At 44.0% G+C, this 16,844-nt stretch overlaps 1 protein-coding gene across 1 annotated transcript in view; it reads right to left on the minus strand.

The window, feature by feature from the left end:
* Positions 1-5,169: 5,169 nt before the first annotated feature.
* The window catches only part of LOC124804840, a 179,600-nt gene continuing 167,925 nt past the window's right edge, over positions 5,170-16,844 (minus strand). Inside the window, exons 2-3 of the mRNA XM_047265191.1 lie at positions 13,539-13,892; positions 5,170-8,417 (exon numbers count right to left, since the gene is read on the minus strand). Coding sequence (XP_047121147.1) covers positions 8,148-8,417; positions 13,539-13,892 — 624 coding nt within the window. The 3' untranslated portion in view covers positions 5,170-8,147. The remainder of the gene's footprint in view (positions 8,418-13,538; positions 13,893-16,844) is intronic.

A 16,844-nucleotide genomic window follows, 5' to 3' on the forward strand; every position in this document is an offset into this window, starting at 1 on the left:
TTTGTCTTGTGATGAATCAATATATCCTTAAATACTATGGTTTATGTGGCTTATTGATTCCTATTCATGATTGAGTATATTCTTTCTGTCTGTACCTGTCGTTGTGAGTTTTTCGAGTCGGACTACTTGTCATACACTTAGGCTCTGAAAATTTTCTCCTCTCTTTTGAAGATTTTGAAGGTTTGATTGCATGGATGTTAACTTACAACTTGTAATTCTTGTAGTTTACTTGTCTCTGTATTTATTTCTGTAGTTTAGTGTTGCAATGTTGCAGTTTTGACTTTGTACTATTGTGTGACAATTATGTTCCACAGAACTGAAAATCTGAATGCCATATCCTGATATATGTATAGATTACGATTTGCATAGTAGATTTTTTCTTATGTTTTCTGCAATATGTTATGTATCAGATATTTCTCTACATGCTATCCTGGACAGCATTTTGTACACTGTTTGGCATACGTCCTGATATATGTATAGATTACAATTTGCATAGTAGATATTTTTCTTATGTTTTCTGTAATATGTTATGTATCAGATATTTCTCTACATGCTATCCTGGACAGCATTTTGTACACTGTTTGGCATACGTTGTAGTCTGTCACAAAATGTTTTAAGCACGCAGTTTCTAAATTTTGTGAGGGGGAGATATTGCAATAGGACACCCTGCTCTAACATTACCTTTTTTATTGATCTATGCGACACCGAAAGATATTTTAAATCTTGTGCAGGTTAAAATTATCTCTGCTGTTTCACTACTCTGTGCGTAAGGATAAAATTACTCTTCTTTTAGAAATGTTTTAAATTACGAAATATCTGGCATACTTAAAATTCCTATTATTAATTGCACAATCTAACACTAATTATTAAACTTATTTTTGGATTCCTTTATAAAATAATGATATAAGTTAGTAAGGATTCTTCTTTTGTCAAGAAAGTTTGTAAATTTTTTTGCTTTGTAAACTCTTTGGGATACTGTCAGTACCACAGAATGTAAGTAGTAGTGGGCATGGCTCTCATACACGTATTTTTTGTTCAGTTCCGTCAGGAATAATGTATATGATCGTTTTTTTTGAAAAATGGATATTATGAAGTCAGTGTGATATAGACGAATGGGATAAAGTAAAAAAAGTATAGCAATAGATAGTACATCATCAATTACTTAGTCTCCTGGACCCGACAACGTTACAAAAGAAATTACAGCGTCAAGAACGTACCCCTAGACGCGGGGTACAAGAAGAGAAATTGAAGATAAGTAAATTGTTATTATTCTGTATATCTCGAAGCTTTCGAAATTTTTAGGGACAGACATATTTAATTGTGATCTGTGGGAGGGTAAGACTATAAATCCAACTGATCGACGAAAGAAGGTGCATAAGGTTCCTAAAAGACAGGTATACAACATCATGAATAACTGAGGAATGATCTAAACAGGAACTGAATGAAAGATAAACCGAAATGGCAGTAGAAAAATGAAGGAAGTGGATGAAGAAATGGTTGTCGGAAGGACATTACAGCATGAAGGAAAGTCAAATCAGCCTTCAGTGAAATTGAAAGGAAAGGTGTCAACATTAAGAATGCAGGGGTAATTTCGCTGTTAAATGTAGAACGGAAGGCGGATCGGTGGAAGAGATACACTAAAAGCCTCCATGTGTGGGAGTAACTGTTTGGTGATGTGATACAGGAAGAAATGAAACTTGATTTAGAATTCGTAGGAGATCCAGCATTACAGTCAGAGTTTGACAGATCTTTGGAAGACTTGAGTTCAAATAAGTCAAAAGGCAAAGATAACATTCCTACGAAATTTCTGAAATCATTGGGGCAAATGGAAATCCAACAACTATTCAAGTTGATGTGTAGAAAATATGAGACTTATTACATACCGTGAGACTTTCGGAAAAACTTCATCCACACACTTTCAAAGATAGCGAGGGCAGATAAATGGGAGAGTTATCGCATACTCGTGCATCCAAGTTGCTGATAGGAATAATAGTAGAAGAACAGAAAATAAAATAAGATTTGTCAATGTAGAAAAAGTCTTCGACAACGTAAAATGGTGCAATATCTTCGAAATTCTGAGAAAAACAGGTGTAAGGTGGAAATAGAGACAGGTAACATTCAACAAGTACAACAGCCGAGAAGAAACAATACAAATGGAAGGCCAAGAATGAACTGGTCGGATTAAAAACTGTGTAAGACTGGGATGTTGTCTCACCCCTACTGTTAAATCTGTCCGTAGAAGAAGGAATAAACTATGACGAAAATAAAAGAATGCTTCATAAGTTCCACTAAAATTCAGGGTGGGAAAGTATCTATGATAAGACTTCCGGACGAAGTTGCTATCCTTATTGAAAGCTAAGAAGAACTACAAGGATTATTGAATGAAATGAACAGTCTGCTGAGCACAGAATATGGATTCGCGAAGTAATCAGTAACATTTGCACTAGGCGGCCACTTGCCGTCCGAAAATAAATCACACCAAAGTCACAAACTCGCATCCCGGAGACAGAGCGCCTCATTCTTCAGAGACGAAAAACCGGCACCACCACCCCCCGTCCCCTTACTTCCGTCAGCTTACTTCCTATTGGCTGTCGCTAACAACTATTCCATACCATGCCACTCCTTCCTAATGACGTGCGTTATATTACAATTTCACACGACTTCTGAACATACATTTATTAAAAGATTCCCATTATAAATAGCTCTCAAATGCAAATCAAACTTACATCTCATACCGTACCTTTTAAATAAATAGTTACTCATTAACGATACGCTAACATCAATATTTTGTTACTTACATAAAACATAAATAATTTGCACGTTTTTAATATTAAGTAGTGATGCCGAAGTCAGGCCTCTGGAAAACAGCTGCAATCTACGAGGGGCGTTCATCAAGTAATGCAGCACATTTTGCTCTGAAAGCAGGCTGTTTTTATTCAGGATTCCAATGAACCATATTCTATTGGCTACAAAACACTATTTTTCAACATCCACGCCGCCCTGGGTAGCCGTGCGGTCCGAGGCGCCTTGCCATGGTTCGCATGGTTCCCCTGTCAGATGTTCGAATCCTCCCTCGGGCATGGGTACGTGTGTTTTTCTTAGCGTAAGTTAGTTTAAATTAGATTAAGTAGCGTGTAAGCCTACAGACCGATGACCTCAGCAGTTTGGTCTCGTAGGAACTTACCACCAAAAAACATACCACCAACATTCTCCGTTTTACGCGGCATCCTTATGCCACCTAATACTGGTCGACGCCGGAGCCTTCCCAGTCGTCCACGTACTGCTCCCCGTGGAATGCATCCTTCATTGTGCCTTACAGAGGGAAGTCGGAAGGTGCGAGATCCGGGCTGTAGGGTGGATGAGGGAAGAGCAGTCCAATGAAGTTTTGTGAGCTCCTCTCGGGTGTCCTGACTTTTTTTGTGGCGAGCAACACGCTGAAGTCGTTTCTTTAGTTTCCAAAAGGTAGCACAATGCACTTCAGAGTTGATCGGTGCACAGTGAGGGAGGACATCGAACAGAATAACCACTTCAGAGTTGCAGAAGACCATCGCCTTGACTTTACCGGCTGAGGGTGCGACTTTGAACTTTTTCTTGATGAGAGGTGGTGTGGCGCCACTCCGTGGATTTCCATTGTGTTTCCGGTTCCAAGTGACATTTACCATCGCCTCTGACAATGTTCGAAGCAAATTGTCGCCATTAGCCATGTAACACGGAAGCAGTGCCGGACAGATGGCCTTTCGTTGCTTTTTATGTCTTGTGTTGTCTTCATAATTTCATCATCATTCATGAAAGTGGCGACATTGGACTGAGCAATGGTTGGGAATTTGTACAGGCGCTGATAACCATGCAGTTGTTCGCCTCTCAAACCAAACATCTTCATCATCATCATCATCTTCTTCTTCTTCTTCGTTAGGTGACTCGGAACCTATCGGGCACATGCCTTTGAGAACCCCAACTGGTGGACGAGTGTGTCAACACTACCAACAGAGACGACCAGTTGAGCAACGAGGTGTTTGTTTGTGGTCACCTAGGATGAGAGTGTCCGCACGTTCCACGTTCGTAACAGTCACAGCTGTGTGCGTTCGACTGGCACGTGGAGGATCGGATAGGCTTGTGCGACGTTGTTGCGATAATGACAGACACCTCGACCAACAACTCTCCGTGCTTTAGTTCAGTGCCTGGTCCCCGTACAATTGTCTATCAATCTCTGCAATTCTCTGGTTTTCTGCCAAAAGAAACTCAATTATAGCTCTCTGCTTGGAAAGCACCTTTGTTACGGACGCCATTTAGAGGGCTATGTGTAGCGCCACCTTTCTGAACTTCATGAAGTACCAGGCGCTGAAGCGCAAGTAACCAACGATGTCCCACAACAAATTCTGCATTTTTTCAGTCGAAACTGGCCGAGAAAAAAGTATTGCAGTACTTAATAAATTCCTTTCGAGTTTTACATTGAGAATTTTGTGCATTAAATGTTGTGGTTTTACTGGAAACTCTAACCCAGTCACCCTTGGTGAGAGTTCCATGTCAAGATGCGGCAGAGCGCAGTGGCTAAGCCAAGGGTGCCCTCCAATGGTACCTCTCCGTCTAACTGCACCAGCCGTTACTCATCTCTAACAATTCTAAAGGAATGCAAGTCCGCGTCTGGCACAGTATCAGCTAATTCAGCTTTACGAATTGGAAATACACAAGTCTCATTTGCACACACCCACCGACACACACGCATACACACACACACACACACACACACACACACACACACGGCCTGCCCTGCAATATTTCTAAAGGATTTGCCACAAAAGTTTCCTAAGCTGAGCTGCGAGATCCCAGCTTAAATTTTTTACTCTTTACGTGCTTTTATATTCAGCGTTCCTCGGCGGAATTTTGTATTACATTGAAACCGGCACTCAGGACTTCCTTGTGAATGCGTGGATGGGAATGTCTGTCCAAGCTACGCAGAACATCGTTCTCCACACTGTTGTTACCAGTCGACTGAAACCGAAATACAGGTCTTAATTCTGTAACCTTTCATATCTAGGTCCATTTAGAGGCAGTGGAAGAAAATAACAGAGACACACTCAATCGACAATAAAACAACAGGTAGTCTATCAGAATGTGTACCTTGTTCTATGAGCACACAATACATTATTTAATTTAGATCTTTTATTCAAAATATTATCTTTAAAAAAGACATTTATTTACAATACTCGAATAATTTCTGTGCAAAACTTAACTTACATCGCGAATGTACAAATTAAGATGAATGAGTAAATAAAAACATTTCTTCACAAGTTTCTCATTATAATACCATCACACCTCCTGAATGTGTTGAATTGAAGCAACTACGACACTCATTCCTGTTATGATATTATTCTTGTAATCAATCAAGATCGTAGAGCCGCTTAAACCTCGCATAACACCTCTTGCTTACTAGAATCTTGTATCTTTAACTGAAATTGTAACTTTAATTGACTAATAATACTTCTGAGTATTGTGGTTAGCCTGAAAAGGATCTGTTAGATCTGCGACAATAGTCGTATTTTCCAGAATGGATGCTCATAGCTATTCGACTTATCACCGTTACGACAGGCGGTTCGAATTAAGCAGCCAATGACGAGGGCGATGCTAAAGCAAACTGTGCCGTTCTCGTTCCTAATACTTTTCTCTGTTTACATCTCAGCAAATACTGGTGATAAATTATACGTGTTGTACAACTAAACTGCTGAAGTCTGGAAGTTCTTTGCCTGTCTCAACTTGCTGCACTTGTATTTAACATGACTTGCTACCGTTTTCAAACATAACAGTCTAAGGTGGAACACTTCAGCTTCCCACGGCTAATGACTGAGCTTCTCGCAACGAATTTGAATTTTCGCAATTCTTTTATTATAGTTACAGACAAAAATCATTGTTTTGTGCAGATGGTCTATATATCGAAGACTCGTTCTCACTACTGCCCTAGTAATTAACATACGATTTTTCTTCAGATATTTATCAGGGGAAACTTACTTTCCAGGAATAATTTTTGTTCATTTCCTCCTATGAGTAATGTACTCTGAGATATAATCAAGTTTCCTTTTACATTACAAACTCAAATGTTGATTACCTACGCACTCTACAGTTTGCTGAACACGGTACGTGGGCTGCTGACCATTCTCTAAAATAGAGAGACTATAGTATTTGAGTACCATCGATAAGACTGACCATAAAGCAGCTGAATGGATGTGGTCTTCTCGGTAACAGCATCAGTTGTGTTGCAGAGATTGATATAGCAGCGTGGTGCATTTTAAACACTCTCTCCAAGAATTTAGACTGGAATTCCTTTTAACCATAGCTCCCCTGATATTTCAAAATCATTATGGATATTGAAACAATATTGTATCAAGTGTTATACGCAAAATGTCGTCAATAATCGAAACATTTTTATCTATCGAGATATCGAAGCAAATGCGTCGTTTGAAATATATGAAAATCATTTCATCATCAATAAGAGAAATTTCATTCCACCCGTTCTGTAACGGCGAGCACCAAGTGTCAGCGTGTTCAGCGTATGTAATACGGGAAGCATTCATACGGGATTAAGTTGTTCGTTCTAGATGTCGGTGACGTCACAGTGACTCGTACACCCCTCGGTTTGTCTCTCCTCAGCGGCACCTTCGTCTTTTTTAAGGATTCGATGTTTTTCTGGGATGGTGTCGTTCAATCGACTACTCAGTAAGCTACGGTATTACAAGTAGCGATATAGTGAAAAGAGAACAGAGACACTATGTCCTGACACTTGGCACTCAGAGAGTTTCGAAAAGGAGGAGGGGGCTGAAAAGTTCATGCCTTTGGCTCACTAGAATTGGAACTGAAAAATGTATTTAGCACCACATGAATGTTTCATATCTTATGGAAATACCATACGTTTTCTGTTCTTGTATCGTTAATTGTAGATAGAATGTGAGATGGTTAAGACACAAGAGGCTTCATGAAGTTTTCTTTTCTCCAAGATAATCTCCAAACGACATTCACACTGAGATGCTACAAACACTATTGCAAACGCTTTCATCCTATTGCACTTTGAGACCATGGGTGTCTCTTCTGAACACCAAACAATTCACCATTCATGTTGAACGCTCGCAGTGCGCATCCCACAACCACAGCAGACCCGACAATAAGTCATGTTGCCCCTAAACTGGTTACTAATGACCTGCGGATATCTAACAAAACGATAGGCGAGACTTTGGTTATCCCTCCGGGGCCTAACTGGTTTCATCCTTAGTTATATCCTAAGCATGAGGAAGCTTTCAGGGAAGTCGGCGCTGAAATGTTTCAATATTGAAAACAAGGCGGCATGAGCCGCAACGCCCGCAGCTGTTTCGGCCTATTTTGTTGCCAGAAATGACTTCTTTGGCTAATCACGTGGCCGAAGATGAAACCTGGCTCCCTGTTTAAGGTGCCTAAAGCAGAAATGACCCCGTAGTACAACCCATGATCGAAGAAGTTTCGCACCAGAACATGAGGCGATAAAGAAACGACGTCCATCTTCTTGGACAAAGGCGGTACACTACTGCTCGATTACCTACCGCGAGGCTGTAGTAAAACCAGGGGGAATCACAACTGCCTACTCGACCAATTGAAGGAGGTTATTAAGATTAAAATCCTTGCATAGTTAAGCAAAGTCTTCCTTTTGTTGTACGACAATTCACTTTTACATACGTCCCAATACGTGCCAAATTGAAGCCCCATGTTTATAATTGGGCGAACATCTTCGATACTAACTTGACCTGCCCCCTTCGGACTATCATTTGTTCCCTAACCTGAAGAAACTGCTGAAAGGTCATAATTTCCGTGACACGGTAGACTTTAAGACATTCTGTTGAGAACTGAGGAGAATATCATGTGATGAGGTATTCTAAAATAGACTAGGAAAGCCGCGACAACGAGGTATGGACTACGTCGTTCAGGAATACGGTTATGTTGGTTGGACGTGTGCTGTTCATATTCCAACTGTGGTCGTTCCGTGAAAAGCTGGGAATATTCCAGCAGCACCCTCTCCTCTGATATAGTGTAGTCCACGGATCGCTCCCAGCTTAGCTGCTGAAAGTCTAGCCGTCAGTCCAGAAGAGTCAGTGCAGAGTAATAAATAACGCGACGCGTAGCGCGCTGGGCTACGAGTTCCTCCGGCAGTCTTCGCAGCACGACGGTGGTGCGACGAGCAGCGCGGTCGAAGCCGTCACCTCGTGCAGGTTGTAGGAGTCAGCGTCGGGCGGCACCGGCGGTGGTGGTGGCGGAGGCGGCGGGGGTGGTGGGGGTGGCGTCGCCAGGAAGTCGAGCCGCAGCTGGGAGCCGAACAGCGTGGAGTAGCGAGGCGCCGGCTCGCCCACCGCCGACTCGTAGCTGGGTGGAGCCTCCACCTCCTGAGCGTCCTGCGCTACCACCTGCGAGAAGACACCGCGCTTACTGAAACTCTGTTACTCAGGCGTAAGCCCCGATGCCAAAAATTAAGTATGTCAATCTAAAATAAATTAAATAAGTTGTTCGAAAAAATTGCCATCCATATATTTCCAGGTGTGTGTATACTTAGATTAAGGGGAGTAGGGAATGAACAACAAGATTCCCGCAACAAAATCAAACAAAAAATAACTTTGTTGTTGATAATTCTTCCAGGTTATGTGGCCGTGCTCCAGAGGTATGGCTGATCCTGCTGAGCCCTGCCTGAGTCAGCAAGACCAGCCATACCTCTGAAGATGTCCAACGTAGTTTTGGACGAAACGTTAGCAATAGAAGAATTCCATGGACCACGGCTATATAACCCGGAAGAATTATCAACAACAGTACCATCCGGTCGTGAAAGCCTTCACTATATGAAAAAATAACTTTCTGTGAAAAACAGGATTTATACGCGAATGCGGGCTTCCTTGGCGAATTTCGATGATGAAGCCTTCTCTGGTTACCAGTCGAGTTAAAGAGTCGTTCTGCGGCAACGTTTCGACAAGTTTCCTATTCGTCATCTTCAGGGAATTCCCCTCACCACCATCGGCGATCCACTCAACCTCTCACCCATCACCGTCCGCAACACCCCTTCCGGAGGTCCGCGATTGGCCCAGCCGTTGCAGACGAGGCAGAGGAGTCTGCGATCCAGCTTCTGTAATGATACACACTGGACGTGAACCGGACACATTGACTGAGGATGACGAGTCGGAAACTTGTAGAAACATTGCCGCAGAACGACGCCTTGACTCTGCTGATAGAACACTTCATCACTGAAGTATTTCCAGGGTTTCAGAAGGGGACTGCACGAAAACTACGAGACTTGCAGAAAATTTTCACGTATCACTGGACAGAGCAACATTGCAAGTTCCGATTCGTAATATACACCGTGGCGTCGTGATAGAGAGCAGCACTAGGGGCAGGCTTGTTAGAGCAAGTACACAAGAGTCGACCATGATGTGCAAAATCTTACACTGGAACGATGTGCTGCACGCCTTTCGCCCAAGGCTCTGCCTGTCTCGACAAGTTTTGACCTTTGCTCGGTGCTTCTCGGAACTACTAGCTAGAGTGCGACGTTTCATGTAGCAGTACGATGCGACACTGTTTCTTCCCGAATTTGACGCAGCATTTTGCGGTAGCCATGACATTTTTCAGTTCCGCAGAAATCTGCTGATAGTGGTGTTTATCAGTCGCTATTTATCAATACATATGTTAATAATGGATGTGCGCATTTATGTGTGTGTGTATGTATGTTTTACCTCCCCTCCTAAACCACTGGATCGATTTCAGTCGAACTTGGTACACGTATCACCTACTGTCTCTAAAGAATTGCTGTGAGGGTAAGAACCACCTACCTATGGGAGTGAAAAAGAAGGGAAGACCAATACGCGCGAATAGCCAGATTTTATTCCTCTGTTCTTTGAGAATGAAAGCACTTAGTGACCTGGAACAAACTTTTCACATAATTTCAAACTTTCACGAAACTTTTTCTTCCTGACAACCGCTACGAAATGAAGAAAGGAAAAAAAATTATCACTTATTACATTTTCGTTATTCATGCAATAAAACTGCTCATCAGGCATGACATTCTAATCTACAACTTCTTTAGTACGAACTAATTCGCGGCACATTTTGCAGACAGTACCTTACTGAATGTACGACCAAAATTGTATGATAATACGACACATAGTTCAGGGGATGTGACGGTATAAACATTGAGGTGAATGAAACGAAACTATAGGACGAAATTGTCTCGAGTTACAAGTGAAACACGCATAAAAGGGGGAGGAGGGGACATGGGTAGAGAGGGGGAAGGAGGGGAGGGACTAGTAGAAGATTTGGAGTACTCTTGCAACGCCGGATTCTCAGCTACTTTGTGGCATAAAGAAACTTCATAGAGCCACTGGTTGGCTGTACAAAAAAGAGAAAGTCTAACGACCTATCGCCCCAACTTTCAAAAATCAATAGGAATCATACATAGGAAGGATGAGAATTCTCAGTATCTGTTACGCAATCACATAATCGGCGGGTACCGTAAATTTGCAGTCGAATGGCATTACAACACCATCCAGAAAGAATTCAAAAATTTTGTTGACGATGAAAGAGTAAAACATTACAACGATCGACATATCATTTGTACGAATTTCATTGTTATGTACGTCAAGAAGCACTTCGAGCTAAATGCAGATGATGAAATTGTTGGTACGAATAGTAAATTTTCTGAAATTGCGCGCGTAATTACATCGTCAGTTTTTGACGGAACTGAAGGAAGAGCATGGAGACCATATATATTACTCCAAAGAGCGTTGGTTAACCTAAGGGGCATGCCTGGAAGGATTTTTCGATTTAAGACCCGCAGCTGTTGGGCTTCTGAGGAAATAAGGTAAGCAGGAACGAAAATCAGAACATCCAGACATCTCAATGTAAGTGGACTTGACTGCACACTACCCACAGTAAGACGTTGCAGTGTGAGAAATAACTTAATTCTGATCTGCTGGGGATGACTTTAAAAAGAAACTCGCATTAAGGTAAGGCAATTTCCGGAAAAATATACCCGCTTCCCACAGCCCACTAGCGTTAAATAATATATGAATCTTGAAAAACACATTGTAGCGTTGAAAGATTTAAAAGAATAATTTTCTAACCCCATCACACACAGAAAAACGAGCAAGAAATACGATCAGGCATTCATTTGGGAAATACTAGGGCATGCGGCTTATTCTCCAGATTTGGCTCCGTCCGATTATAATTTATTTGCATCAGTGTGACGCTCTCTCGCTAAACACTCTTCAATTCGTATCAAAATGTACGGAAATGGCTCGCTGACTGGTTCACTTCAAAAGAAGAGCTGTTTTTTCGCCGTGACATTCATAGCCTGCAAGAGAGGTGACAGAAATGTATAAACAGCAATGGAGGTTATTTTGAATAAAATATTGTTTATCAGTTACAAACAACAGACGTGAAATTACTGCAATCAAATTTCGGTTTCATACTGGTATGTAGTCTTCGTTCGGTTATGTTGAAAACTGTTGCCTACTGACAATGGAATAATGCGTGCTACTTACAAATTTTACTATTGGTACCGCCAATTTCTTGACGTGGTCCATGCCTGCTAATGTAACACAAAGAGCTTCTTGAAGCACAGAACGATGAATCACGTCTGTCATAATTTTTTGCTCTCTAATTGTCAACTACAATGAAGAGACAAAGAAATCGGTACATATGCCCAATAACATGTAAGGCTCCCTCAAGCGCGTAGAAGTGCCGCAACACGACGTGGCATGGACTCGACTAATGTCTGAAATAGTGCTGGAGGGAACTGACACCTTGAATCCTGCAGATCTGTCCATAAATGCGTAAGAGCACGAGGGGGTGGAGATCTCTTCTGAACAGCACGTTGCAACGCATCCAAGAGATGCTCAATAATGTTCATGTCTGGGGAGTTTGGTGGCCAGCGGAAGTGTTTAAACTCAGAATAGTGTTCCTGGAGCCACTCTGTAGCAAATGTGGACGTGTGGGGTGTCGCACTGTCTTTCTGGAATGCCCAAGTTCGTCGGAATGCACAATGGACGCGAATGGATGCAGGTGATCAGACAGGATGCTTACGTACGTGTCTCCTGTCGGAGTCGTATCTTGAAGTATCAGGGGCCCCATATCATTCCAACTGCACACGTCCCGCAACATAACAGAACCTCCATCAGCTTGATCAGTTTCCTGCTGACATACAGTGTCCATGGATTCATGAGATTGTCTCCATACCATTACACGTCCATCCGCTCAATACAATTTGAAACGAGTCTCGGCCGACCAGACAACATGTATCCAATATCAGCAGCCCAACGTCAGTATTGACGGGCCCAGGCGGGGCGTAAAGTTTTGTGTCGTGCAGTCATCATGGGTACACGAGTGCTTCTTCGCTCCGAAAGTCCATATCCATGACGTTTCGTTGAATGGTTCGCAGACTGACAGTTGTTGATGGCCCAGCATTGAAATCTATAGCAATCTGCGGAAGGGCTGCACTGCTGTCACGTTGAACGAATCTCTTCAGTCGTCGTTGGTCCCGTTCTTGCAAGATCATCTTTCCGGCCGCAGCGATGTCGGAGATTTCATGTTTTAGCGGATTTCTGATATTCACGGTACACTCGTGAAATGGTCGTAAGGGAAAATCCCCACTTCATCGCTACCTCGAAGATGCTGTGTCCCATCGCTCGTGCGCCGACTATAACACCACGTTCAGACTCACTTGAATTTTGATAGCCGCGCGGGATTAGCCAAGCGGTCTGTGGCGCTGCAGTCATGGACTGTGTGGCTGGTCCCGGAGGAGGTTCGAGTCCTCCCTCGGGCATGGGTGTGTGTGTTTGTCCTTAGGATCATTTAGGTTAAGTAGTGTGTAAGCTTAGGGACTGATGACCTTAGCAGTTAAGTCCCATAAGATTTCACACACACAGGCGTTGCCGACAGAAGGGCCGTATACTGCCTGTTTACATATCTCTGTATTGGAATACGCATGCCTGTACAAGTTTCTTTGGCGCTTCAGTCTAAATCTCTGAATTATTTCTGTGTCGTATTGTAATGTCCTTTCACAGCAAATTTGTAGCACCCGTCGCTTGTGCGAATATTGAATTTCCACCCCTCTCTCCCATTAATTTTTAGGATTGTGACAATTAATCGACAGACTGACTCTTTTTGTGCAAACTGTCACTGGACGTATGAACGTCCTTCATACCACGAACAAGTAGCGAAGGACCAACAGCGGTGACACCACGATTCTGCCGAACTCAGAATGTTGGGCTAACCGATAAATGCCGCACCGCAATACTAAACTAAATGTCATGCTCTTCCGAGTTTTTCCGAGAAGGGCCGAGAAAAGCCGAGTGACAGGCTGCGCCTTGGTCCGCACACGCTGCAAGCGTGACGCTTGTCACCCCGTGACCGGCTCTGCTAGATAGCGTTCACAGAGGCGACCACGACGATCCGCTAGTGGCGGCTAGGAAGTGATAAGTTACGGAGGAGGAGGAGGAGGAGTATGGGGGAGTTGAAGGCGGGTGTACTTGGCTGCAGCGCGCTACCTTCTGGAAGGCGGGCCGCGTCCTCTCGTCGCAGCTCTTGAAGGCGACGATGGCGGGCCCCACGGCCAGCACGAGCAGCCCCAGGGCGACGTAGACGAGCGCCGTGGGCCGCATCTTGCGCGCCGGCATCTCCCCCAGGGAGGTGGCGTTCGTGCCGTTCCAGCCCTCTCCGTAGTCCGGCAGCGCCAGCGAGTCGTTGAACGCCGGCTCCACCTCCAATGTAGAGTTGCCGCCGCCGTCCCACTCCCAGGAGGTTCCGTTTACGCCGGCCGTCTGGGCGCCGCCTTGTGTGACGCGGCTGGCCCTGCGGTTGGCCAGCGCCTCCTTCCATGCCTCTGCGTGTAGGCGCGAGTCCTGCAACCACACCGTCACAACCAATGAGCCACTATTCTTCTGACTTTATCTGGCTAAAGCACTGTACAACACATTAAACTTCTTGTCTACCCTCTGGATAAAATTATGGTTTTTCATGTGTCATATTTGCACTGCGTCTTCAGGCCGCGAGTGGCCCACCGGGACCACCCGACCGCCGTGTCATCCTTAGTGGAGCCCGCGGACAGGAGGGACGTGGGGTCAGCACACCGCTCTCCCCCTCGTTATGATGGTATTCTTGACTGAAGCCGCTACTATTCGGTCGAGTAGCTCCTCAATTGGCATCACGAGGCTGAGTGCACCCCAAAAAATGGCAACAGCGCATGGCAGCCTAGATGGTCACCCATCGAAGCGCCGACCACGCCCGACAGCGCTTAACTTCGGTGATCTCACGGGAACCGGTGTAGCCACTGCGGCGAGGCCGTTCTGTGTCATATTTGCACGGAATAAAATTGACGAAACTCCTCCCGAACAGGCCATAAAGGCCCAACGGTACCGACCGGTTGCCGTGTCATCCTTAGCCCACAGTCGTCAATGGATGCGGATATGGAGGAGCATGTGGTCAGCACACCGCTCTCCCGGCCGTGTGTCAGTTTACGAGACCGGAGCCGCTACTTCTCAATCAAGTAACTCCTCAGTTTGCTTCACGAGGGCTGAGTGCATCCCGCTTGCCAAGTGCGCTCGGCAGATCGGATGGTCACCCATCCAAGTGCTAGCCCTGCCCGACAATACTTAACTTCGGATATCTGATGGGAATCGGTGTTAGCACTGCGGCAAGGCCGTTGGCTTTATACGAAATTCCAATTCGGTTTTACATAGAGTACTTTACTGCATTGGCTCCTTACTTAGCTTGCCCAACCTTTTCCCGAGCGACTGGAAAAAAGCGCAGGTGACGCGTGAATATAAGAAGGGTAGAAGGACGGATCCTCAAAATTACTGACCGATATCCTTAACATCGGTTTGTTGCAGGATTCTCGGACATATTCTCATTTCGAATATAATGAATTTCCTTGAGACAGAGAAGTTGCTGTCCATGCATCAGTACAGCTTTAGAATGCATCGCTCCTGCGAAACGCAACTCGCCCTTTTTTCGCATGATATCTTGCGAACCATGGATGAAGGGTATCAGACGGATGCCATATTCCTTGACTTCCTGAAAGTGTTTGACTCGGTGCCCCAGTGCAGACTCCTAACTAAGTTACGAGCATATGGGATTGGTTCCCAAGTAAGTGAGTGGCTCGAAGGCTTCTTAAGTAATAGAACCCAGTACGTTGTCCTCGATGCTGAGTGTTCATCGGAGGTGAGGGTATCATCTGGAGTGCCCCAGGGAAGTGTGGTAGGTCCGCTGTTGTTTTCTATCCACATAAATGATCTTTTGGATAGGGTGGATAGCAATGTGCGTCTGTTTGCTGATGTTGCTGTGGTGTACGGGAAGGTGTCGTCGTTGAGTGACTGTAGGAGGATACAAGATGACTTGGACAGGATTTGTAATTGGTGTAAAGAATGGCAGCTAACTCTGAATATAGATAAATGTAAATTAATGCAGATGAATAGGAAAAAGAATCCTGTAATGTTTGAATACTCCATTAGTAGTGTAGCACTCGACACAGTCACGTCGATTAAATATTTGGGCGTAACATTGCAGAGCGATATTAAGTGGGACAAGCATGTAATGGCAGTTATGGGGAAGGCGGATAGTCGTCTTCGGTTCATTGGTAGAATTTTGGGAAGATGTGGTTCATCTGTAAAGGAGACTGCTTATAAAACACTAATACGACCTATTCTTGAGTACTGCTCGAGCGTTTGGGATCCCTATCGGGTCGGATTGAGGGAGGACATAGAAGCAATTCAGAGACGGGCTGCTAGATTTATTACTTGTAGGTTCGATCATCACGCGAGTGTTACGGAAATACTTCAGGAACTCGGGTGGGAGTCTCTAGAGGAAATGAGGCGCTCTTTTCGTGAATCGCTACTGAGGAAATTTAGAGAACCAGCGTCTGAGGCTGACTGCAATGCAATTTTACTGCCGCCAACTTACATTTCGCGGAAAGACCACAAAGATAAGATAAGAGAGATTATGGCTCGTACAGAGGCATATAGGCAGTCATTTTTCCCTCGTTATGTTTGGGAGTGGAACAGGGAGAGAAGATGCTAGTTGAGGTACGAGGTACCCTCCGCCACGCACCGTATGGTGGATTGCGGAGTATGAATGTAGATGTAGATGTAGAATAGGGATACGAAAAAAATATTTTCCAAAAGTAGAGGTTTTCTTATTTATGAAATACGCATAATGTTCAAAACTTCGAAAGAGAAATATTTAGCCCAACGATAAGAGTAAGAACAACGTTTTTGGTCGTTTTCTTTCTAATCATTTTTTTTTCACTGTCTCTAAGAACCAACATTATTATGCCAACATTCTGTAGTTCCACCGCTCTAAAAAAAGCTTTTACTCTACAACAAACCCCTGGTGTAAACGTTCTCCGTGTTCACCGCTTGTATCCCTCAAGTGCTGAGGAGAAAAATCAATACCTACGTCTACATCTGTATGGCTACCTTGCAAAGTGGCTGCAACAGGGTTCATCGAGCCACTTTCACAATAATTCTGTTATTCAACTCTCGAACAGCGCGCGGAAAAAAAACAAACACCTACATCTTTCCATGCGAGCTCTGATTTCCCTTATTTTATTATGATGATCGTTTCTCCCTAGGGTAGGACGGCGTCAACATACTATTTTCGCATTAGAAGAGGAGAGTTGGTCACTGACATTTCGTGAGAAGATCCCGCCGCTGCAAAAAACGCTGTTGTTTTAATGATGCCTGCCCCAAATTCTGTAGCACGTCCGTGACATTGTCTGCCCTATTTTTTGATAATGCAAAATGTGCTGACCCTCTTTGAATTTTCTCGATGTATTCCGTTAGTCCTATTTGGCAAGC

The sequence above is a fragment of the Schistocerca piceifrons genome, chromosome 7 (assembly GCF_021461385.2).
Source record: "Schistocerca piceifrons isolate TAMUIC-IGC-003096 chromosome 7, iqSchPice1.1, whole genome shotgun sequence".
NCBI lineage: Eukaryota > Metazoa > Arthropoda > Insecta > Orthoptera > Acrididae > Schistocerca > Schistocerca piceifrons.